The sequence below is a fragment of the Pyricularia grisea genome (genome assembly GCF_004355905.1).
Source record: "Pyricularia grisea strain NI907 chromosome Unknown Pyricularia_grisea_NI907_Scaffold_2, whole genome shotgun sequence".
Lineage (NCBI taxonomy): Eukaryota > Fungi > Ascomycota > Sordariomycetes > Magnaporthales > Pyriculariaceae > Pyricularia > Pyricularia grisea.
In genome coordinates, this window is record NW_022156717.1 from 1,400,843 (window position 1) to 1,424,642 (window position 23,800).

The following is a 23,800-nucleotide window of genomic DNA, read 5'->3' on the forward strand; positions in this document are numbered from 1 at the left end:
TGGTGGACTCGAAGGCTGGTAGGTTTGCAGTCGATTGTGCGACTGAAGTTTTTGGTATCTTGTCTTGAATGATACCAGGAGTTTCTCTTGTATGTATGTGTTGCGAGATGGTCAGGAAGATTTCTGGAGTCGAATGGTAGGCGGGAAAATCTACTTATATATGAATTTTTTCGACGCCAAAATTCCAGTTTCGAAACATCACTTGAGATTCCGTGCAGGCGTGCAGGCGTGCAGGCGTGCAGGTGTGCATATGAGCATAGTAGGCAGTGGCAAGTTGCTAAATCTTCTGGTACAGGGAGGGATACCTAAGGTTTTCATATACATCGCAGTGGCGACCAACCCCTTTTTTCCTTTTACAGCGGTCGTTTCTGCAGTTACAATGTAGAGAGGTACAGGGGTAGTTACCATAAAGGTAGCACTATCAAAAGCTTTCACATATGATTACATCTCGGTGAGCAAGTGGCCAATCTTTTGTCTATGGTAGTGGTTTCTGCACTAATAGAGTTGAGAAGATAAAATAATTATACTGGCAGAAGCTTACAAGAAATTGCCTATTCCGGTCAGTAACCAGCCATCCCTTTTACCAACCTTGCCTTGCCTACCTTAGCTACCCTGCCTACCTTTACCTACTCCTGTCTACATGTACAACCGACAAAAAATAAAATAATTATTCCAACAGCAATTTTGAGGGTTGCTCACTTGCCTTCCCGTCTCAGCTTGCAGCTATTTGGCCCTCTGCCTCGTATAATCCACCTGCAATCTGCGCAGCACCAACCATGCGCTGCACACCTGGAGCAAGTTTTGCCTCCAGATTAGGCCGGCCACACCTGCGCTGCCACCTCTACGGCTGTCAACACTTGACCTCTCAGCCGGAGTTTTGTTCCGCGAAAATCACATCCAAGGTTATCCTACTCTGTTGCCTCGGCCGGCCCCTCTCCCCAAGTCCAGTCAAAAGAACAAGGCTGCTTGCTCCCTTGACTATCCCGAGAGCTCGATACAAGAGCATCACTTCGAATTGACTACTCAAGGCCGTCGGCTGCGACTACCCTTCAGTCCGGGAAGTTATGCATTGACCACCTATTCTCTACAGAGGCGGCGCTCCCACCAGGCAATGTGCTCTGGTCCTTCCCCTACTAACACAGACTCGCCCACTACCTCCGGGAACGTTCCAATCCCCCGCATCGCAACAATAATTCGGGATCTTCCAGCACTCGAGATAAATGTCCTGTGGTTGTGGGGTTTTATTTGAAAGAACACGCACTCTGTGGCTGAAAAGAACAAATCTCTGTTCAATCAATAATATCAACATCGATTGAGCGTATGTTTCCAACTGTATTTAGCTACAGTCTACCATACAGAGTGGAAAGACACTTTTCCAAAGCCGGCCTTCTTGGACTGTCTTCAATATTGCTGCACTCAATGGGTTGATCTCCCGCTCTAACTGGAAGATGCCATCCTTCATAACCAGCGTTGACAGATTTCGGGTACATTTAATGGCATACTCGTGTGAAATCACGTGCTACCTCTGCTCCTTAATGACCTCAGGGTATAAGTGGCTCCTTGGGGATCGGAACAAACCATTTGATCTTTAGGCTCAGTTACACAATCTTATGGGAAGCAACGCAAGTCGTAAGATTTAGAGCCCTATTGTGGTATTCTGTTGCAAAGCATCCAAACACAAAAGCGCTCAAGTAGATCACAGATTAAATCCTCCTTTTTTCCTTTTTTTGCAACCTCGTACGCCCAAAAGATAAAAAAAAAAAAAAAAAAAGAGACGCAAAAGACAGAAAATCCCTGATTTCCACCCAGGATCCCCCAACAACCCCTAAAAATCCCGCTCCGCCGAACGCCCTTCCGAGATAAAGCAAATGCGGTCACCGGTAAGGGGAATATTCTTTTTTCTTCTTAGGCGTATGTTTTCATCTTTGAGTCCTCGCTCTTGTAGGTCTGGCGGATTGCCGTCCTCGGCTGGGTGCGATTGATGTACTGCCGCTCCCCGTTCGGGTACGTCTTCCAGCGAGTCTTGTCCCTGGCTGCAAGCTGTCGGCGGCGGTCGGGCTCCTCGTCGTCGAACCTCTCGAGGAACTCGGCGTAGGTGGCCTCGGGGTCGCGGCCGTTGTATTGGGGCTCGAGCCAGTGCCGGGCTCGATACGATGGGTCTTCGTCGCCCATCGTCTTCTCGGTGGGGATCTTCTTCCTGCCGGTAGAGAGACAGCAACCCATGTTTTTTCAAGGTTGAGTGGTCTGTTTTCTTTGGGTTTTTTTTTGTTTTCCTCTGTTGTTTGTGTTGTTTTGTAATGTTAACCAGCGAGGAAAAAGAAGGAAAAGAGAAGAGGGAGCCAAGTCTGGCCATATAGTCTTTTTTTCGTCAAACTATTCGACCGGAAATCAGCTCAGAAATTCAAGACGCTTGAATTTGCCAGCCACGACGATGATGCTGGACTTTTTTGTTTCTATTAATTTTGCTCATGCGTGCATGCGGTCTACTCCGGTCAGTAAAAATCGTATTTTAAAATATACACCGCCTCTACTCTCCTTACAACAAGTCCGAGAAAGCCTACAGTCGAGAACCGCCGGTCAAGAAACTCAAACCTAATTCTTGCAATACGTGATACACCGAAATTTTATTCAACTCTGACAGCCTTACAGATCAGAGCAGAACCTTGGAGGGACGATTAGAAGGAGATTACAGGAGCAGTCTAGGAACAGGACGGCTTTTTGCTCTCTATTTTCCTTTTCTCCTGCCAAATCCTAGCTACGATCGGAGAGATACAAGGCGTTCCAAGCGGCAAAAATCAGCCGACCCCGTATTCCTTCTTGGACTAGAAAAAGTACAAAAATTATTCCTTCCACGTCAGTGCACGTTTTTGATGCAATAGTGGTTGCGAGAACGTCGGGTGCCATACAATTTTCCCCTGGCGTATCTCCTGAGCATCGATCAAGGCTTATCGAGGTAGAGTAGAGATCGCTATGGGAGGAGCTTCAGTACATACCTGCATGGTATTCCACAAGTCAAAACCACTGAACAGAGACTCCTTTTTTTTATTTTTGGCTTCTTCGGTTAGACCAGATCTGTAGTAGAAAGAAGTATTCGTAGTTAATTATTATGATGAAGAGAAAGAAGGACAGTCGTGTAACTGCTCATCCTGCGTCCCTCGATGTCGACTGTGTTGTAGCCAGAGCAGAAGCATCAGGCTACCAACAGGATCAACCCTATGATACCGCGATATGTTCGTCAATTTTACACACATCTTGTTGATGACTCGAATCTATGTCACAATATCCAGAATAAAAAATTTGTGTCGGGAGGTAGTAAATACTTAAAATGTTAGAGTACCTGATTGAATAAACAAGGGCCATTCAAGTTTGTGAACTCAACTATGTGTGATCGTTGGTGATCGATACTCGGAAGCACATTGTTTATTTGTAGTTGTCAAGATCGTTATTACATGTGCATTTTGTTACCACAAAACATCCAAAATATTCCCATTTGAGAAGGACAGCAGCGCTATTTAGCATCAAATCAAAGATCAACTGCTCAGGAAAGACTTGAGACAAGTTTTGAATCAATTGAAAGTCAAGGAAGTCGACAAATTGTTGCAAAAGTAGTGGACCAGGAGCTAGCCTCCCAATACCACCAAAGCAAATATCACTGGAAAGCCGGGAACTAAGAACCAAAAGACGCTACAAAACACTAGTATCTCTCCAATACTCTGAAACGAGCTCAAATTGGCCTCGCGACCGCTTTTAGTATAGCTGATGTGCGGAGACTAAGTTATCCGACCGGTTATTGTAGTCAAACCCCCCCGAGATAATATTTCATAGGTACTTTGTGCAAAATATTCAAAGAGCTATGCACGCTCATAAAAATAACATGAACCACCTCTTTAGAGCTTCTCAAGCAAAATCTTGGCACCCGCATTCCCGACAAGCAATTCCTTTTTGGCGCCCTTCCTCTTGTCCTTCCTCCCTTTCCTGGCCGCTGCCTTGTCCACCTCCTGGCCCTCCTCCGAATCCACTGCAGCCAACGCTTCCCTCTTGGCCTTTTGCTCGGCCGTCTCTTCTATTGAAGCCTTCTCCAGAAGCTTCTTGTTCTTCTTGAGCGTCTTGACCAGCTCCGCCTTGCGCGGCTCAAAATCCTCAGCCTCCAACAGACCCACGGGCACAAATGACCCGGGTCCCGTCGCCCACGCCACTATATGGCTCTTGATAACGTCGTATAGCGTGTTGGCAAAGTTCAGAGGTGGGTCCGCGGCCTTGACCTTTCCAGAGGCCTTGTCGTAGTGACCACCCGACACCAGAGTCTTGTACATCCTGGCGGCAAATGGGTCACGCGCGGGGTGTGGCCTCGGCGGGGCGAGGCTGTCAGGGTTCTCCTCGGGTTCTTGGTTGGGGTCACCTTCCGCCGTCGCCGCCACCGCATTAAGCGCCTCAGTCTTGTCACCAACGGCAGATAAAAGAACCTCGGTGATCATTTGGCATCCAAACGATGTGGACATGAGGTCTTTTGCAGACGAGGCAATGACCCTCAAAAGAGCAGGAGACATTGCCGCAACGATCTCCTTGCGACGGACTTCCGGGTCCTTCTTGGAGGTGTTTTTGCGAATACCGTGTACCTCCTTCAACAGACCGAGATCTGACCAGTGACTTGGGGGGAACAGCGACTTGGAAGTGCCTTCGAATGGGTAACGGAGCACAATCCTGGCATTTGGGTTGTTGACGCAGAAAAACACGTTTTCTGCCTCTTTGTCCTCACTCTTGCCCAGTATCTCGGGGAGTATGGATTTGGTCGTCAAGACGGTATCGTCGATAACGTCAAAGGCGGTTAATATGACGGCGTGAGCGTTCCTGTCGCCGCACATGAGCTCAAAGGTGTCCTTGTAGGTCTTGAGGATCTGTTTCCTGTCCTTGGCACCGCCGTATGCCAGAAGTAGACATACAAGCCTGGCTCCAGACCTGGTAAATGCCAAGTTCTTGAGCAAATCACCGTTGTCGTCCGCTTTGATAATCTCCACAAACTCCTTGTGCTCCTCCGTGTCGGACGGGACGCAGAGGAAGTACTGTAGCATGGCGTCGTGCAGCATGGTAAAACCAGTCATCTGCTTCTGGATCAGATTGTTGATCATACCAAAGAGGTACTTGAGGATCGGCCCTCTCTTGCTCGGCTCGTTCTTCAAGATCTTTGGCAGATCTGCCGTGACCGTCTCTCCGTTTTCAGGCTTGAACAGAGCAAACTCGGTGCCATACCATTCCCTCAGAAGGATATCCTTCTGCTCCTTCGTGGCCACACCTCGATATATATCGTCGAGAATCCACGACGCCTCGGGGTGGTTGATGAGCTTCTTGACCTTGCCGTAGAACTCGGGGACGATGAGATCCCGAACCTCGTCGTCCTGGTGACCGAGCAGCTTTCCGATGAGGAACTTGGCGTACCTACTCTCGGCCAGCTGTGCAAAAGTCCCCTTAAGCTCCTGCGCAATCTCTCTCCGCTGGGCCATGGTGGCGTACTTGATGGCCGTCTGCACGGCGCGCACGGCATCGTGCTTGAGAACAAAGTCCCTGATGCGCCCGGTGACGATGGTGAAGAGCTCATCGACGAGGCCTTGGCGCTCCTCCTTGGGCACGTGTGATTTGCGTCGCAGGCGCTCCCAGAGCTTCTTGGTGCGGGCGAGTTCGTCGGCAAGGGGCTTGGCGGCCTTGCGCTCTTGAGCGAGTTGCTTCTGGAGCGCATGTGATTCTCTCGATGTTTGACCTGGATAAACGTTTAGTATGGAAATCATCTGCCGGGGGTTTGCAGCCTGCACATAACTTACCGCGTTCAAACGTTTTGCCGTCAGAAGTCCCTGAGCTCAGCTTGGGCTTCTTGTGCTTGTGGTCATCTTCCGACTTCAAATCGGCACCACCTTCCTCCTCGTCCTCCGATGACACACCGTCAAAGTCATCCTCATCCGACAAGTCGCCCTCGGCCTCAAAGGCCTTTCTGCTTGATGCAATTCGCTGCTTGGCCGGTGCCAAAGTCTCCTTGTCCGACCGCGCCTTTTTTGCAGGCTTCTCCGACTTGGGGGGCTTGTCGGACGAGGAACTTTTCCTCTTGTCGCCCAGCTTTACGCTTTTGGTGGCCATTCTGTTTTTTTTTTGTGGGAGGTTTAATCGAGAGGCCTCAAAACAGACCTTTTCGAATTGGCGGGTTTTTGCTGAGTACCGTTTTCTTTCTCCTTTCCTTCCACTGTAGCTCCCGAAAACCCGAGCGCCGATTCCAAAGGGTCGCAAGCAAGCCTAGGAATTTTTTTTTGTTATCGGTAGCGGCGATAAGGAAAGACCCTTTCCCATTACAGTGGGCGGTGAAAGAGAATTGGACCTTTCCGACCCCACTGCCCCGCCATTGGCTGCCCCTCGCGTTGGCACCGCGCGCGCAGAGAGCTATTGGCATTGACGTCGGGGGGAGGTTGTAAATGATACGATTAGAGTATGCGCAATTCCAACACAAGCACTCAATAGACTTTTATACTCAAGTGAATACATAAGCATCAACAAAAATGGGGCGCGAAGACCAAATAGAAGAGAGGGAAGTCCTCGAGTCAATTTTCCCCGATGAAATCACAGGTAAGCTTCCCGTCCATCTCGAGGCGCCGACTTCCAATACTGCTCTAAAAAAAAGGGATGCGCTGACCTCAAAGCCCATCTGTCCCTGCGACCACAGACATAAGCGAAACCGAGTTCCGCATCTCAATAACCCTCGACATACCCGAAGATGACACCGAGTCCGAACCGCCCGTGATGCTCCTGACAGTGCAGTACCCAGAGGCGTACCCAGACGTGGCGCCGAGGCTCGACCTAGCGGCGCCGCAAAACAACACCTCCTCACACCCATACTTCAACGTGTCCGAGGATAAGGAGCAGCTGCTGGCAGGGGTCGAGGAGACCATCAACGAGAACCTCGGGATGGCCATGGTGTTCACGGTGGTGTCGGCGCTCAAGGAGGCGGCGGAGCAGCTGGTGGTGGACCGGCGCGAGGCAAAAGTGCGCGAGCAGGAGGAGGCGGCGCTGGCGGCCGAGCGTGAGGAGAACAAAAAGTTCCACGGGGAGCCCGTCAACCCGGAATCCTTCATGCGATGGAGGGCAGGGTTCCTCAAGGAGATGGAGGAGCAGAGGCAACGCGAGGAGGAGGAGAGGTTGGCCGAGCTCAAGAAGCAAAAGATCAAGGAGCCCGTCAAGCTGACGGGGAAGCAGCTGTGGCAGCAGGGCTTGGTTGGCAAGGTTGTCGAGGATGACGATGACGACGATGCGCCCGTGGCCGAGGTGGAGAAGCTCAAGGTCGCTGCATGATGGAGAGTGTTTCGGACTGTTTCTAGTAGGAATTGCATGTGGAAAAGGCGTTTTATGGGTTGGGGCCTGATATGATTTCAGCTGTGTCCTTTTTATATTTTTCAGAACACTCATGACGCCCCAAATCTGGTAGCGATTGCAACCATTTTCTTGGCCCCTATATGTCTATTATGAGCTGCTGATAATGCAACGACATCGAATAGTCCGCCTTTTGTTTTATACCGTCCCTGAACTCCAACGCGAAGCGATTTTGGTATTCCCTTGGAAAGATAGAGTATGGGGGCAAGAAATTTGAAGAGCCCAACATGAAATGTCCACAGATTTGGGCAACCAGGCGACTCTCATTTCAACCCATAACCTTGTCTCCATCTCCCTCCTCCTCCTCATCGTCATCATCCTCCCAGCCATCATCGTCGTCGTCATCTTCATCAGCGGCCTCTCCCAGCTCTTTGTTGAGTGTACCCAGCAGCTCCTGCGCATGCTGGCCTAGCCGATCGTCCTCATATTCTTGCGCGGCAAATAGCGTCAAGCACTGCTTCAGCCACCGCCTGGCCGACGCCCAGATGGTCTTCCAGTCGTCCTCGGCCCCATCCTTGTCGGTGGTAGAAGCCTTGAGCTTCTCTCCGATCAAGAACTGACCAAAGCCGCCGAGGTACAGCACCTCGACGCTCGAATCGTCCTCCTTGATCAGCCGCTCGGTGACCTCGATGGCCCTGTCCTCCCACTCGACCTCGAGCAGCAGCCTCACCAGGCTGACCCTGGTGGGGAACGGCGGCACGGCGGCGTCGTCCTCGCCCGACCACCAGGGGTCCATGCTCCGCGTCAGCGCCGTGCGCGCCTCGTCGGGCTTGCCCTGAGATATCCTGACGTTGGCCACCGTCTGCCACGCATCGGCCAGGTCCGGCGCCAGCATGGTCGCCTCGGTGATGAGCGACTCGCACCGCTGCTCCGCGTCCGCCTCCCAGCTCAGGTCCGTCATGTAGACCTCGGCCACGGCGCAGAGCGCGCTGCTCAGCCGCCTGTTGAGGTCCCTCCTCGCCTCGTCCACCAGCGTCCTTTGCCTGTCCGTCAACCCCGTCGCCGCCCGCCCGTTACGCTCCTCCAACCTCGCCAGCGCAGCCCGCAGCACCCCGGCCCCGCGCTCCAGCCACCTGACCGAGTCCGCGCCGCCGTCCTCGCTCAGCTGCGCGAGCCAGAGGTACTTTTCAGCCCTGGCACCCAGGTTGACCCCGCCTGTCGCGCCTGCACCACCACCTCCCTGGATGAGCGCATCCCACCACTCGCCCGCGTCCTCTTCGACGTCCACCTCGGCGGCCTGGAGGAGCTGCGTCCTCGCGGCGTCGCCGTCGCCGACCTCGAGCAGGACCTCGCCCAGGAGCGTGCGCGCCTCGGCTTCAAGCCGTTCCGGTGCCGCGTCGACCGCGTCCTTGGCCGCCCGCAGCGCCGACGTCACGTCTCCCTGCTCCAAGAGCGCCGTCGCCTCCGCCAGCAGCTGCTTGGCCCGCCGCGCGTTGTTGGCGTTGTCGGCTGCGGCGCCGCCTCGGTTTTTTTGCCGGCTGCGCGCCTTCTTGTTGTGTGGTCTTGTCGGCGCCATGTCTTTTTTTTTTTTGTTTCTTGTTCGATATTGGATTTACTCCTTGCTTCTTGACTTCTCTGTCTGTCGGCGCGGGGCGGCCCACGGAGGGGGTGCCGTTTTCGTAGTTGCTTTCGAGCTCGTTTTTATGTGGTACGTCTTATTCAATGTTTGCTCTGGATGTAGCAGATTTTGCCCAAGATTCTTGTCTCGCCGTCTTGTACGTCAGTATAAACCCAGAAAATACAATGAGGACCTAACGTCAATCGTCCCGTTGCGATAGAGGGTCCTTGTTGCAGTTCACTCCGCCAACTTTTTTTTCTGTTATCTTATCACCCGGCAACGAGGGGTTTGTAGGAGGGCGACTAATGACATAATGCCACCTACCCTGCACCAGGACAGCGAACACTGAAAAGGGAGACTGCCTGCTTATAATCCAAGAGACAAATTATCTCGGAAAACATCCGTTTGAAGTACAGCAATGTTGACTTTGACTAAGTATCGAGCTACTTGGCAAGAGTAAATAAATACCTATATCATCGGGGAAGCAACAACAAAATCCTTCTTGTCCATGATATTTGATGTGATGCCTCGTTGTCTTGCGTATCTGCACTTGTTTTTATCACATCTGGAAATCCTAACTAGACTACTTCACAGGCTTCGTGTTCATCTTTGCTAGATACAGACTTTCCCGTTATCTGACTATTCATCTTCCTCAGTCTTTCAATTGCTCGCCCGCTTCTCCGTAACAAGTCCCATATTACTCAACGCTTATTCTCTATAAATCCTCAAAACGCCCGCATATTGCCCAAAAAGGGCAAACCGACGGCACCATAAGAAGTTCCAGTAAAATAGATATACCCCGTGACTTTTGACCCCTGGTCCCAAAACAAGAAAACAGAACAGAAACTTTTTTTGTATGCATCTGACGCCCCGGTACCTTTGGTCGTTGATTGTGCCCGTGCATAGGAATGGGTATTGCACGTCCCTTGAGAACCGAACAAGAAACGCCTGAAATGTGGAAAGCCCTCCGCAACAAGTCTTGGAAATGACAGACAATGTGAGGGCTAAAACATTAGTTGCCCATAAAATGGTTGAAAAAAGACAAAACAGTTGATCATGTTGATAACTTCTGGAAAGAAACAAGATCCGGAACACCGCAGCCATGCCCCTAGGCTTGAATGAAGGAATCCGTCCCACGATTATAGTAAAACAAAAACATACAGCCGAAGGTCGCTCGGTTGCTGGATGACCTCGTCGGTCGATTATGAATCATGTCGTGATAGCTCATGCGAGCAATAACAAGCAAGCGCTCAAATATTGATCAAGTTTGTTCGCGAGCTTGTCAAATACCATGGCTTGGTGTGACCTGCCACAAGCCAACGCACATGGATTTTTGTCGTTGATAAGAGAGCACTTGTGAATGCACTGTCCTTCCAGAGATAAGATCTGAGCGGGGATCCCGACGTTAGGCCAGTCGAACAGTGTCACAAGACAGATATCCTGTGAAATGTTCGTTCGCGGATAGTTGTTTAATCCCCACTTCAACCTCGTTCACACTGTCACCCCGTACAGCTCCTTTTGTGACATGGTTCCCATCCACAGTATCTTAGCTTCTTCATACGCCGCAGCGTTGGAATAGGTGATGTGCCAGCCACGAATAGATGCCGGTTGTAGCTCGTCCTCGTAAGCAAGTCCCCGACAGTTGGCCGGGCCGATATTAGAATCAAGCCCTGTAACCAATACAATCTCCCTGCAATGCGCACCGCCCGCTTCGCTCTCAGTAATAGACAAAAAAGGCTACTTTGTCCAACCAACGTTCCAAATGACATGCGCAATATCTCGTGCTGTGTTGTACGTATCAATGACCCGTCCGACAAGTCCACCATCCCGGGCCGCCCATGAGTCGTCCCCTTCCTCATAGGGCATTAACATACCGGATTCTGTCCGTCGCATTCCTCCAGTGCTGCTTGTCGATTCGCTCATGGAGGATGCAGCGCCAGCGAGGTTGGTTGATGAAGATGTTCGTTTCGCGAGACCGCCGGACGATGATGTACGCTTCAATCCCGAGCCAGAGGAGGCCGGTTTGCCTTTGCCTTTGCCCATGGTAGGCATCCCATCGTCACTGTCGTCCTCCTCACTGTCGGATGCAAATGAAAACCCGGCCGATTTCTTTCCCTTGCACTTGTTTTTAGAGCAGGAGGTCGCATCGTCCTCCTCATACTCATCACCTCCCCTTTTGGTTGGTCTCAAAGTCTCCTGCGACGAAGAGGGTGTCAATGTCGGACTCCGATAACTATGTCTCATGGCCGATGATGCATCGTCCTCGCCCTCGCAGCCCGTATACTTGAGCGTCGTTGAAGGCAACGGTGCAATGGTCTTCTCCGCCTGGCCCGAGCTCCCGGTTCTACGGAGGACCGGCCTCTTCTTCTTGATTTTGGTACGCCTCATCATGAGCGCTTCGTTCTCTGAGTCACTGTCATCCACAGTACCCAGGTTATCGTCATCATCTCCCCTGACGTCGAGCGCGATGTACTGCTCAACCTCTTCTTTAAAATGTATGTGTTTCCTCTCACCAGACGGTGATTCGAGTCGGGATGAGGCACTGCTAGCAGCGTGGCTGGACCCAGCAGTTCCTGGGCTAAGATTCCTAGAAGAAAGTGGCAAGGTAATATAATCTGTCGCTGCTCTTTCCAGCCTCGGTCTGGCTGATGGCCTCAGCACGCCTTCCTTTTGTTGTGCCTGCACGGCAGCCGCTGCCTGTCTGACCAGAGAGGACGTCGATATCGACCTCTGCAGCATAACCTCCGACATGCTTCGTTTTTTGAGAATAGGCTTCTTGTCCGTGGTGGTCGATTTGGGCCTCTCGCTTTGACGGCGTGAGATCTCGACTGGGTCGGACCTACTCGAGGCCATCTGTAGAGGGCCGTACAACCATGTCACGTCACAGTCCTTGAGCCTGTGCCCGAGTTAGAACGGACACAGCGCTCTTTTTGGAGCATCATTAGGGAGATGGGGGATCGCTGTCCACGAAGGTACGCACCAATTAACAGATTCCGGGGATACGGTAGGCAAGTTGTTTTTTGCCTTCATCCACGTCCTCCACGAAGCGTTCTCCAGGCGTGCCGAGTTTCCGTATTCCTGCCGCCTGGCGACTACATACTTCCAAGATTCCCAAATGTCCTCCTCTCGCCAGTTGTGCGAGAGATAGTCAACGTGCTGCTTAGGACGATGGCTCATGGTAAGATCATCATCTGCGTGCTCGGAGGGGGTGATGGGATGTGAAGAGTCCTCGGTCGGGGTTGTATCGTCGTCGTTTATGCTGGACGTGTCGCCAGTTCTTGGACTTGATGGTGCCTCCATATCGTCCAGTTCGCTAGAAGTGTAGCCGGTGACGACGCTGTTGCTGCTTGCATAGTTGGGTAGCGAGAATTCCGTGTCGTCTTCTGAATCTGAGAAGATGGCCACTGACGTGGGTGATGCTGAGTGCTTCATGTGATGGCTGTATGAGTCGGCTATGTGTGAGGCCGATGTGGACTGGCGGAAGGGAGTTGAGGAATGTTGTGAACCGAATTTGGGTTGTGAATGTGACCTCCTCAGACCTCCAGTCTGGAAATAACTGTTGTCGTCAGATTGCAGAACGACAGCCATGATGAGCAAGGTCGAGCCAAGGGAGCGAGCGAGGGTAAAAGGGTGGATTGCTGCGTGCAATGTCGCAACGTCATGCGCGGTAGGTGCGGCAGCTTGGCTGGCTGCTCATGAGCGACTGATTGGGTGCAGCAGCAGTGTTATTTCCCCTCATAGAGTGCGTGTGTGTGAGTGAGTCGAGTTGAGTCGGTGGCACACTGGTGGTATGTATGAGAGAAGCAGTATCCCTCTGGTGTCTGGCCTTATGCACAAAAAAATACCTATTGTGTAGGAAGCCGTGATTTGTCGAGTCAAGGAATCGACGGATGAAAATGGGGAGGGAACTGTTGGTATAGTATAGGAGAGGAGAAAAAAAACCAAACCCGTGCGGTGCGGGTGCGTGTGGTACCGCCGGTCTGGGGTCTGTCTCGTTTGCTCCAGGCGCTCCACCAGATTTGTTCTGGACGTTCTTGGGTTTCTTGTGGGGTGCAGTCGGGAGGCAATGAGTGACTTTTGGTGGCCGGGGGGCGGGAGGGAATTTTTTTTTGGTCTTATTACACCACGACAAAGGCGGTGACGATGATGGGGTGTCCGGAAGGTTGGTCCCTGTTTCCCGGTGTGTGCTGGGGTCTGGGCGCAAGGGCGGGCTGGCTAGCTTCTTCCCTTCTGTCCGTGCAAGGTTGCAAGGGGGTGGTGGGGTTTTGATGGCGGCTTGCCCGGGTTTGTGGGTGCCTGGAACCCAGTGCCCTGGGCCTCTTTTAGGAATAATTGCAGAGAAGAAATGATCGAAAGAGAGGAAGAAGCACACAAAAATGGCAGCGTCAACTGGGAGAAAGAAATAAAGAATGGATTGCACGACCACAAATATTCTCGCCGGAAATGAAGATTGTTGTGATGCGACGGAAAGATATAGTTTGGGGAAAAGATAGGAAATAAATGGCGTTGAATCGAGACGGGGATCCAATTGATTGAATGAATAAATAAGATGATGATAAGAACCTAGCCCAAGAGGTACCTCTTTTTTTTTCGTGATGCAGATAGCAGCATGCATGAAATGGCAAGGACACAGGCCAGCGACCAAATAAAGATGGGTAGCTACATCAAAAAAGGAAAGAGGAAATAAGAGACCATTGTACGGTAGATAGGTAACGTTAGGTACGCCGGCTGTTTTTCGAAGCCTTTGTTGGTTGGTCGGTTTGTTTCTTGTGTTAGACCAACTCCCAGGGAGTAGCCGTAAGGGGCCAAGGTGATCTACAAGTACAGTACTATTATAGAGTTAACTATTGCGGACAGAGTAAGGCAAGTTACAGTTTGGCGTGTTTTTATTGCGGTTGACCCTGTCAGTGGAGATTACAGAGTCTCCCCGGACGGCATCTGCAAGTTCCAAAGTCTGGATTGATTTGGTTGGTTGTGCATTTCTGACGCTCCCTATCTTCGTCGCCCTTTTCTGTCACAATTGCGAACCATAAAAAAAAGAAGGGATGCTGTGTCGGTTTGAGGATGGATTACAGGGCCAAAGCCAAAAGCTAAAAATCCAAACGGGCATAACGGGTGCGAGCAGTAGGGAAGCTGGGCGAGTCAGGTGCGGGGGAGGAGGGAGGCACGCAAAACCCCCGGGCTTACCACGCAAGATTTGAGAGCAATGGCGCCTTGGCTAGCCAAGACCTCTCTCTACGTGGTAGTTCTAGAAAACTATAATTATGAAAAGGAACTTGAGCATCTAACTATGAATAACCCTCCCATACATTACCTGGCGGGGGGAAAACGTCAGACAATGCCAAGGTGTACAAAAAGAAAACGAGCGGATCAATTGCATACAATTACACGCAAAGCACAGCACCACCTCAAAGCAAGGATGCAAATTGGTCAATGAGAACGCGTGAGAGGAATGCGGGAGACGGATTGGCCAAGGCAAAGCGACATCGCGCAGTACAACGTCGGTCAAGGTCACAGTAAAAAAAAATAAAGAGGTGTAGGTGTGCAACGTCCGGCTGTGAATGGGGGTGTGTGATGCGTGATGTGTGATGTGGTGCGTGGCAGCACAGGACTGCTGTACCAAGTCAGCGAGCGAGCGAGCCAGCGAGTGGCAGGGCGGTTGGAATGCTCCAGCCGGGCTCTTTCGTAATCGAGTTTACTGGCCGATTAGCGTTGTAGTGGGCAGATGTTTTAATTATTGTTTTACTATTTTCTTCTAGCCTGCGTCTCTGTCCTGCATTTCTGCCACTACTACCTACTTTCGTGCAGGCGCATCACACAAACAAAGCATCATTTAATTCCACGGGTTGTAAACTATTCCAAAAGCATCTACAGGAATTCAAGCCGTGGGGGGAGGGCATGGGATGGGCGGCTGTCTCAGTTCCCCAGAACCGGGGTCCTCTCCAACCACACAGACTTTTCCGTGTGAGGTTTGTTGGCTGAATTTAATTTGCAGTAGGCTTTCAGCTCAAAGGAGCTATGGGAATAATTGATACCATAAGATACCCACTCAAGGTAACTTTGGAAAGCCAGGGATTGATAGGAAACGTCACCAATATTGGGAGTCGCTCGCTCGAAGCTTGAATCTGTAGCACACAGTGTAATAATAATGATAATAATAATAGCATGGACGCCGAGACCAAGCCAAGCAGAGCGGAGGCACGCAGCCGGGGAAGCACGTTATCCAAACCCAAAAGGAAAACAGCTGTTTGATCTGTTGGATGAGCATAGCAGCGGGGCGTGCGTGGAGGTGGGTAACCTACCTTACCTACCTTACCTACCTAGACTAGAGCTAGCTCTAGAGATAAGTGCGTGCGTGCGTGTGCCATCTGGCGCCGTGCTTGATCGATCCCCACCCTTTTCCCCAAATCGAGTAAAATCCATCTAATGCAAGAACACATTCATTACCAGGAGAAGAAATGACTGCGAGATCAGAATAAAACATGAAATAAAACCAGGCAAAGCAAGCTATACGTTGGTGTCATACGAGATAATAATATTGGACAGCTACGAAATAGATACATATATACGAAATAAATTCAAGCAAGGACTACAGTAAAGACAGACGATGCACACACTTGGGCCGAGATACCAAAGACGAAACTAATAGGCGGCACCACAGCAGCATTGTCTGTCCTCTTACAGTACATTCAGAGCCCAGTCAAGTTTTGCTTTGGAGCCCCGCGTCTACACAACATTTACCGATAATACTAGTTTGCGGAACATTTGCGGAGTTGTTCTATTGTGTCTACTTCGGACAAGATGCCGTGAGGCGCGGATGCAGATGCGGTGCTACTTTTCTTTTTTTGCTCAGGCAACTAGTTGCACTTGTCACCCTTAACTTGGTGGTTGGACAAGGACGGGTCAATGGTGAGGGACGCTATGGCAGAACAAAACCCTGTCGATCGTTTTTTCTCTATCTTTTTTTTTCCGCACGGAAATATATAAGACCTAGCTGTAATATTAAGGGCAGGCAATGGGTTTAAGACAAGCCACACGGAAGAAGGGGCCGCGGCACCACGTTGTACAAACAGACCGGTCAAGCTGTTGTTCTCGTGATCACGTTTTGAATTCAGCCGTGAGAAGTTAAGTTGTTGATAACGTGAGATAGGTAGGCACCCGAGCAGCTTGAACGGGAAGCAAAAAGATCTACACCGTCATCATGCTCTTTGCCCCTGAAGGTCGGTCGATCATGTGAGGTCAGGTGGACAGCTTGACGGTAACACCGGTTTTAATTCTTGTCGTCAATTCCATTGGGTTTGTACTGTAGGATGGCAACGACAACCCAGCAGAGCAGGGTGGTGGTCAGGGCAGGGTGATCGTAATGGTGGCGGTGAAGAGCAACAAAACAGCGCATCGCCATACATAAGTCATGAGAGCGCCACGGGCTGAAAAGGCTATCATTCATGGATGGTTGCTGGCAGAAGAAGCCGACAAAAAAAAAAAAAAAAAATTGACCAGAAGCATGATGCCCCCACACTAGTGCTATTTTCCCATAATTATGTGGGGATATCCAAGCTAGAGCTACATGGTACAAGAACAAGACCCTGAGTGATTGTAAGAAGTAAAAAGCATCACTTCCTGGAAAAAAGAAAGCTCGATCCAGATCATATGTATCGCAGCCACAAAAATGTGTCCACAATGCCAGACTATTGCCAATACACACAATTATTCAAAATGCCGCAACCAAGGTTCAGATGTAAAACTTACCAGTACTCCATCTATTCTAAAAGTAATTCGAAAAGGACAGTTGTCGAGGCAAAGGTAAGTACCAATAGGTAGACTAGACGAATGTTCGTCTGAAGAGCTAGGCTTTCCCCCTCCTTGGTCCTTCGGAGTTGACCCCTCTTTCTTGGAGCTCGCCATATTCCATCACTATCTACTCACACGTCCACGCATCGACCGTCTCATGAATAACACCTCAATCCGTCCCATAACCATCCGTCTTTCTCCCGACCCGCTTGATAGCTTGTAGCTATACGGATAATCGCTTTCGGTATTATTCGCAGCTAGAGCTTGAATCTCGTTGCTGGGCGTCATCATGTCCCCACAGGCAAAAGCACTTGTTGCATCGCTGGCGGGGTTTTTATTTTTATTTTTATTTTTGTAACAAAATTTTATCTCTTCAACACAAGCCGCCATGCCAAGTTCGAGGATCAACCCTTAATGGCAATTCATAACTTTGACGTCTACGTACGGCCACGGAGACGGCAAAGAATCAAACCAGAAACAAAAAAGGGTACCATCCCCACAGTAGTTGCTATCGCCGCACCCCGCACTCTTTTGAACCCCGACATCTTCCGAACTTCGACTCGGGCGGACGTGCCCCCAGGCCGCGTGAGAGCTTCATTGGACCGGATTCATCCCGACATCAAACGGACTAGAAATAGGCCATTGTCATGTAGGCAAAAATGTACTTTAATGTACGAAGTAAGTTTCTGACACCATCGATTCGTCAACTTTTTGGCTGTCAGACCTGCACAGCCGCAGTTATTCTAAACTACAAAAAAAAAATCACGCCATCATTCGTGCGCACGTTAAAAAAGGCCGAGCGACAAAAAAATGCCACGATGATTCCTGTGCAGCTTGGAATGTTCCGTACATAAGGTAATTACGTCGTAGACCTCAGACCATTATCACTGCGTCTCGGCAAGGCTTTCTTTAGCTAAGAGTCTTTATAACTTGACCAACTAGCGAAACTGTCGAAGAAACAAAGGCAGCTCCAGAGGCCGGTCAGACAATTCGTTTCAAGAACGCCTCAACTTTGACTCTAAATTTGTGGTGATTCATCCACCAGCCCCTAACTGGCTGCGGGATTTATCAAGTCAAGCTTCAATAGTCCGAAAGATAGTCTTTAACAGCTTACTCCGTCGTATCTTGCCATTGATACTTACCGAGTCTTGTCATCAAAACATATGGCATGAACGAGGCTGGACGATGAACAGCTAGCTGAGGTGGCGATCATCGGACGAGGATATTTCATAGGACAAATTCGGTTTCAAATCTAGGATGGCTCGAAAGATTGCTTGACTTTTGTCTTTCTGATATGACAAAGATGCAAATGTTATTCGACTCCGCTTATTTGTCAAGATTGAGAAAGAAAGAAATAAAAGAAAAAAGCTTCGCGAGGCTGTATACCGGCTCCATGCCTGCAAAGACGATCAAATCCCCTGACACGACGTATGTTTTGACGGACGAACCACATACGCCCACGGACGATCCATGCGACTCGCTATCACGGCCTTGCGGGCATTATCTAGTCTAGATGCGAGGGAAGGGGGTTGATGGCGGCACACAAGGGTATCAGAGTAAAGCTCTGCAAGGATTCAAAGGTATAAACAAACTGTATAATGTGTACCGTATAGGTAGGTGGGTGTTTACATACCATGTAGTAACACCTTGTGGAAACTAAAAAAGCTATGTGCCCAGTCAGCCAACTAGGTACGACAGTATCGGCCAAGTCTGTAGCTCACTCAGAGCTCTGCTTCGGATCGAGAACTGATGCTCTTAGGGAGGGTCCTTCTGAGTTCGACCTGCAGATCTCCGAGCGCGCGGAAGAGATAGGACGATGGATTGGCATCCTATGGCCAACTCAACTTAATTCAACTCGATTGTCCAAAACCAAGAGGGGGGGTGTGCGTGTTAGTGCATCGCCCCTACGTAGTATATAGCTTTTAACGCTGTTCTAGACTGCACGAATGAATTGAGAGCCCCACGGCAGACGGCCGCCATCCGCACACTTGCAAACGACTGGTCACTTTTGAGGCAACCACCATCTTTTTCTATCTGCTATGTAACCCACCATCATGGTTCATCGACCCCTCCATCTCTGGGTAGCTAAACCATGTTATGCCGAGTATACATGACAGAATACAACGCATTTCTGACTGTCGTGTACAACATTTGAGGCTGCGGATGCACTGTTGCATACTAATTCAGCAAGGACAGAAAAAAACCTGTTCACGCATATGCATCCTGCTTTCGGGAGATTGCGACTAATATACGCAGATGTTGGATTCAATTGAATGCCGTGGAAAGTACCATCCGTGCAACGGAACTTTTTGCTGTATTTAGGTGTGACCGAACTTTCCGCGTCGCCAGGGCTACTTACTTGCCCTGCCAGGGTCAGGATTCGAATATTGAACCTGAAAAGGATCCAATTCGGTAATTACTACCACTTAGACTTTTCTTTTTTTTCTTTTCCTTTTTTTTCTTCCTTTTTCTTTTTTTCTCCTTCTGTCTCCCTCTTGAATGCCAAGCAGCCACCAACCCTTGAGCTTCTGGCCGTTTCCAATTTGTCCACCCCGCGCCCGTCCCACTGACCGACGGTTTGGAATACTTCTAGCCTTGAGCCACAGTTCTAGTTTACCCGACCTTGCCCCCTTTGGTGTGGCTTTCTTTTTTTTTCCTTTCTGGTAATCGTTTCTGACTTCATTTCTCTTCTTCCCTGATCCGCTAAGGTAGTAAGTTTTGACACCGGCTGATTTTTGAAGAAAATCCCTCCCAAAAAAAAAAAAAAAAAAAAAAAGCTATGCTGCGACTGTCCTCGTTGCACCTGAAGCAAACGGTTCATTCAAGTCCCGCCACATCCAAAATTGACAGCCCAAACCAACATCCATACGTGCTAAGGCCGCGCTCTCCTGCCCCTGGCCGTTGGGTTTATCCTTGGCGAGTCTTGCGTTGGGGTTTCAATCGTCAGGCAATTTCAGGGATTCATGCTCGTCAATCGCGTAAAAAATTGCGGGCAGAGGAGACATGGATACTGTCCGCAAAAGACAGCCGCCCAGCCAAAAAAGTTAGCCTGCCCCGCGCCACTGCCGAGGCAAACAAGTCCACTGTTTTTCTTTACTTCTTTCGTTTCCCCGGTGGCAGTGGCAGGACAGTGGCGATACCTCGTGAGCAAAGAAATACAACGTAAAACGTAAGCAGACCGAGGTGACCCTGAGTTAGGCAAGGTAGGCAATTAAGAAACAACTGACCATGTTTGAACCAAGGAACATGCCCACGGCTACTATGGCACAAATATTCGTTCTCGTCTCAAAGAGTGTTGAATTGAACTACAGGGTAGCCCTCGAAGAAAAAAAAAACATGAGGTACAGGGGAACCCGTTTATTGGTCCTGACCAACGCCCACTCGATCTGCTTTCTGTCTCCCCTGCAATTGCATTGCAGGATGCGCATTTGGACTGCGTCTAGACTGCCGATGCGCTGACAATCCCATGCATGTGTACGTGCGTGCGTGCGTGGGTGGCGATCATCGCCCCTGCGGGTTCTTTTTGGTTAGGACATGGGCTGCAAAGCTCAAGCAAGGCCAGGCCAAGAGCAGAAAAAAGAATTGCAGCTACTTGGACGCGCGAGCGGTTCCCTCCATCCGATATGTGGCCGTGTCCATGACCGGATCCGAGAGTCAAGTCAAATGTGCATCTCCCTGGGCTGGGGTGGATGTATGGTCTTTTTTTAATGGTAAAGTATTACGAGATATTAAACCGAGCTGGGTCTTTGATGGGTCTAGCTCAAGTTCCGGATATTTCCAGCCAGTGTGCTAGTGCTAGGTCGTGCTGGTGAGGTCATCGTGCTGAAGCTAGACGAAGAGGAGGCCTTGGCTTGCAGACTTCCTCTAGCGAACAGAGAGAGAGGAAAAGAACCACCACTAATGCAACGGCTCGTCTTCTGTTTTCCCCTGTCGAAAATATGTAGTTAGTCATTCTGAAGGATTCAGAAAAAAAGATACTGTAAAGTAAAAACAACCAAAAAGTCGATTACAACGTCCTACCACGTAATGTGTGGCTGCGTTTTGACTTTTTATTTGCTGTGCAAAGCCGTCTAAAACTTGTTTCGTCGCGCGACACCAAACAAGAACAACAGCCCAGCCATCAAAGGAGAAATGAAGGATAAGCCGGGCCGACAATGCTTTTCCCAACCTCGTATGTATCAGCCCGCGGCTAACGTATTGTCCAAGCTGAAAAAAAAAAAATAGGAAGTGCCGAGCTTGATTTTTTCCCCCTTTTGTCCCACTTGGCCTCGGACATCTTCGGCCGCACCAACGGCAAACCACCGGGCCGGGTCTATCCTCGGCGACGGATCCGTGACGTCGTCAGGCATCCTCCCCGTAGGGCCGTGGGTACCTGACTGGAGTGATCCTCAAGCTTAGTAGGGTAACATAGGTACTTGCCCAATGGCTTGAGTCACTTTTTTTTTCTCTCTTTCCTTTTATGGTTGAATGGCTTATCAAATTTCATGTAGGTACTATCTTACATTGCACAGTATGTGGGCTGCATCAAGGTAACCTTCCGTCTCGGTCATTTTAATTCGTACCTGAAGCGCCCGCGGAGAGGCTGACTGACTTGCTTTGCGGTGCCTTTGCGGCGGCTTTGCGGCGTCTTTGCTTGGTGGTTTTTTTTTTTTTTTTTTTTTTTTTTTTTTTTTTTTTTTTTTTTTTTCTTTTTTTTTCATTACTTTCCTTTCCTGCCTTGTCATAAAGTCCAAACCAGTTAATGCGTCCAGCCGCCTGATACGAAACCCATTATTCAATGTTCATTCTGTTGTTATCTTGAGCCCATCAGGCACCTGGGATTATTCTAATCCAGAATAAGGTATGCAGCCGATAATGGAGACAAGATCGGTCGTGTAACACTTTAGCCCTTCACTCCATCCCATCCCGTCCCCCCAATTTACAGCCCCCAACCCCGCTCGCTGGGCTGATAAGCACAAAACCCTACAGCGAGTTGTGAAGCAGGAGCAACACGGTAATCGTGCTTCACTTCCATGCAGGACTGTTATCTATCTCATCAAACATGTTCCAATTGCCATTGTCGCATCTACTCTGGGTTTCCGTCCCTCTTTTCATGTTGTCCTTTTGCCTAACCATGACTGGGTAGGAGGGGTTTTTTTTTTCCCCCTTCTTTCTTGGGATGGGATACCCAAAGTAGAAGTCCCGAACTATTTTTCTTCGAATTTAGGTACACTCCCTCGTGTATGCGCAATACACATTTTTTTGTTCTTTGTCTACCAAGACCGCTGATCTCCCGGCCTAGACTCGCCCACCTAGTGTTTAATGCTGACGCCGCCCGGCCTAGACACCAAGGACGGGAGCATTCGGAACCACAATTTGGGTTTGATAAAACAGTGGATAAGTCATCACATAACCAGGGAAAAGTGAAAACCTAGATGGACCAGGAAAACCAGATAGACACAATAGGAAAAAAAAAAAAAAAAAAAAAAGGAAAAAAAAAAAAATAATAATAATTACGCCATCCAAACTTGGAGCCTGCATTGGTGATCAGGGAGCACAAGGCGTTTTCTTCTCCTCTCCTTGGCTTGCACTATCTTGGTCCTTTTTTTCTTTCCCACGTGCAAGGAAGCGGGAGGCTCCAGTTTTTAAATGTTTTCAAATGTTGATTGAATAATTTTTTTTTTTTTTTTTAAATCTTCTCCATGGAGAAGTGCAGGGCAAGCCACGCGGCATTTTCTCCATTTTATTATTAGGATTTCGTCTTGCTGCTGTAGCCAATGCTTTCTTCTTCGTATAACCAAAATTAAAAAGAACTCCACACGTACTAAGATCGCGGAGTGTTTATGCCGGTAAACCTCTCTGATTTTTGCCTGCCGGTCATAATACTACTGGGAATAAAGAAAGAAAGTAACAAAAGTAAACGGGTAACAAAGAAGAAAAAAGAAAAGGGCCTTGACACAATGCCTCAAGGGACCAAAAGAGATTCATAAGCGCCACCGGGGGACCTTGCCCGTCAGCCAGATCTCTCGGCAATCATTGACTCGCTTGCTCTTTGCGAAACTTGTGTCTCTGCCAGCTGTCTCGGGAGAGCGACAGTGCCGTGATCTATGGTGCGATCAGAGGAAGGGAAAAAAAACCCCTCAAAGGGTCTTTTGTTGTTGCTGTTTTCATCCGAAGAAGGAAGCAACTTGCCCCATCGAGTACAACGAGAAAAAAAAAAAAAAGAAAAAAAAAATTGAGAGATGATGATTTACGTTTCACTAGACAAGAAGGAACTTTGAGCATCCATAACAAGTATTTGATTTATTTGTTCTTGTGCCTTATCATCAAAGCATCAATGCATGACAAGCAAGACTACCTAGTATCTACGTAGTAGACAGGGGGGACACAGAAATAAAGCCGCAGACTAGTGAGAACTTTTTTTTTTTTTTTTTTTTTACTCTCTTCAGATCATTGACTTACCAAGATTTACCGTGTTCCCACCCCCTCATTACTGTATACATCGCCCGAAGCTAGGGTCGCTTAACAAGAACCTTCTGCATGTAATCGGTCCTGGGGCCGCTTTTTTTTTCGTTGGTTCTCCTCAGCTGAGTGAAGTCAGACCGGCTTGGCCTTTCGCGGCTGGCGACACTGGTCCATCGGGCTGCGTATATGCACACTAACTGGCCTAGAGTTTGCAGGACGTTGTCGATGGATCGAAGCCACAATGTGCAGCCCGATCTTTGCAAGCCAAAAAAAAGTCTAACTTGGCGATATTAGCTGCACTGTATTGCATGCGGCTTGATCAACTAGGTTTGTGCTTTGCTGGTTACCCTGCACTTACTAGTAGGTCTATACCTCTATGAATATTGTTTGCTACATCAGGCAGTCCGTAGACGTTATACGTGGATGGCTGCCTTGTAATATCAAGTGATTTGAGGAAAAAAACGTAGACATCTGCTCTCATGTCGATATGTATTGTACATTAGCAACACTGCTAAGATTGCCCTGAAAAGAAGCATGAAGGGGAATGTTCAGTCAAGCCTTCACCAGAACGACAGATCTAGGCTAGAACCACTTGCCAATATC

The 23,800-nt window shown here is 49.4% G+C and overlaps 10 protein-coding genes across 10 annotated transcripts; 6 read left to right on the top strand and 4 right to left on the bottom strand.

Annotated features, from left to right (window-relative positions):
• Positions 1-1,905: 1,905 nt before the first annotated feature.
• On the bottom strand, positions 1,906-2,223 carry PgNI_02969 (uncharacterized protein; the record flags this gene model as incomplete). Its single annotated transcript, XM_031123025.1, has 1 exon — positions 1,906-2,223. The coding sequence occupies one exon, from the start codon at positions 2,221-2,223 to the stop codon at positions 1,906-1,908; it is 318 nt and encodes a 105-aa protein (XP_030983891.1).
• Positions 2,224-3,887: 1,664 nt separating this feature from the next.
• On the bottom strand, positions 3,888-6,123 carry PgNI_02970 (uncharacterized protein; the record flags this gene model as incomplete). The annotated part of the gene is made up of 2 exons (XM_031123026.1): positions 3,888-5,752; positions 5,814-6,123. The coding sequence occupies 2 exons, from the start codon at positions 6,121-6,123 to the stop codon at positions 3,888-3,890; spliced, it is 2,175 nt and encodes a 724-aa protein (XP_030985171.1).
• Positions 6,124-6,536: 413 nt separating this feature from the next.
• PgNI_02971 (uncharacterized protein) lies at positions 6,537-7,326 on the top strand (the record flags this gene model as incomplete). The annotated part of the gene is made up of 2 exons (XM_031123027.1): positions 6,537-6,603; positions 6,701-7,326. 2 exons carry the CDS (start codon positions 6,537-6,539, stop codon positions 7,324-7,326), a joined length of 693 nt encoding a protein of 230 aa, XP_030985170.1.
• Positions 7,327-7,672: 346 nt separating this feature from the next.
• Positions 7,673-8,920, bottom strand: PgNI_02972 (uncharacterized protein; the record flags this gene model as incomplete). The annotated part of the gene is made up of 1 exon (XM_031123028.1): positions 7,673-8,920. The coding sequence occupies one exon, from the start codon at positions 8,918-8,920 to the stop codon at positions 7,673-7,675; it is 1,248 nt and encodes a 415-aa protein (XP_030985173.1).
• A 527-nt stretch (positions 8,921-9,447) lies between these two features.
• Positions 9,448-13,479, bottom strand: PgNI_02973 (uncharacterized protein). Its single transcript, XM_031123029.1, has 2 exons — positions 11,943-13,479; positions 9,448-11,858 (listed from the first exon to the last, which is right to left on the bottom strand). The coding sequence occupies exons 1-2, from the start codon at positions 12,548-12,550 to the stop codon at positions 10,700-10,702; spliced, it is 1,767 nt and encodes a 588-aa protein (XP_030985172.1). The 5' UTR covers positions 12,551-13,479; the 3' UTR covers positions 9,448-10,699.
• A 1,381-nt stretch (positions 13,480-14,860) lies between these two features.
• PgNI_02974 (uncharacterized protein) lies at positions 14,861-15,709 on the top strand (the record flags this gene model as incomplete). The annotated part of the gene is made up of 3 exons (XM_031123030.1): positions 14,861-14,926; positions 15,127-15,241; positions 15,558-15,709. The coding sequence occupies 3 exons, from the start codon at positions 14,861-14,863 to the stop codon at positions 15,707-15,709; spliced, it is 333 nt and encodes a 110-aa protein (XP_030985167.1).
• Positions 15,710-16,750: 1,041 nt separating this feature from the next.
• On the top strand, positions 16,751-17,549 carry PgNI_02975 (uncharacterized protein; the record flags this gene model as incomplete). Its single annotated transcript, XM_031123031.1, has 2 exons — positions 16,751-17,402; positions 17,476-17,549. Coding segments are annotated over exons 1-2 (309 nt in total), but the record flags the coding sequence as incomplete, so codon positions are not given.
• Positions 17,550-18,715: 1,166 nt separating this feature from the next.
• On the top strand, positions 18,716-19,026 carry PgNI_02976 (uncharacterized protein; the record flags this gene model as incomplete). The annotated part of the gene is made up of 2 exons (XM_031123032.1): positions 18,716-18,834; positions 18,888-19,026. Coding segments are annotated over 2 exons (258 nt in total), but the record flags the coding sequence as incomplete, so codon positions are not given.
• A 2,620-nt stretch (positions 19,027-21,646) lies between these two features.
• On the top strand, positions 21,647-22,200 carry PgNI_02977 (uncharacterized protein; the record flags this gene model as incomplete). Its single annotated transcript, XM_031123033.1, has 2 exons — positions 21,647-21,959; positions 22,077-22,200. Coding segments are annotated over 2 exons (396 nt in total), but the record flags the coding sequence as incomplete, so codon positions are not given.
• A 259-nt stretch (positions 22,201-22,459) lies between these two features.
• Positions 22,460-22,900, top strand: PgNI_02978 (uncharacterized protein; the record flags this gene model as incomplete). The annotated part of the gene is made up of 2 exons (XM_031123034.1): positions 22,460-22,581; positions 22,666-22,900. Coding segments are annotated over 2 exons (357 nt in total), but the record flags the coding sequence as incomplete, so codon positions are not given.
• Positions 22,901-23,800: the final 900 nt, after the last annotated feature.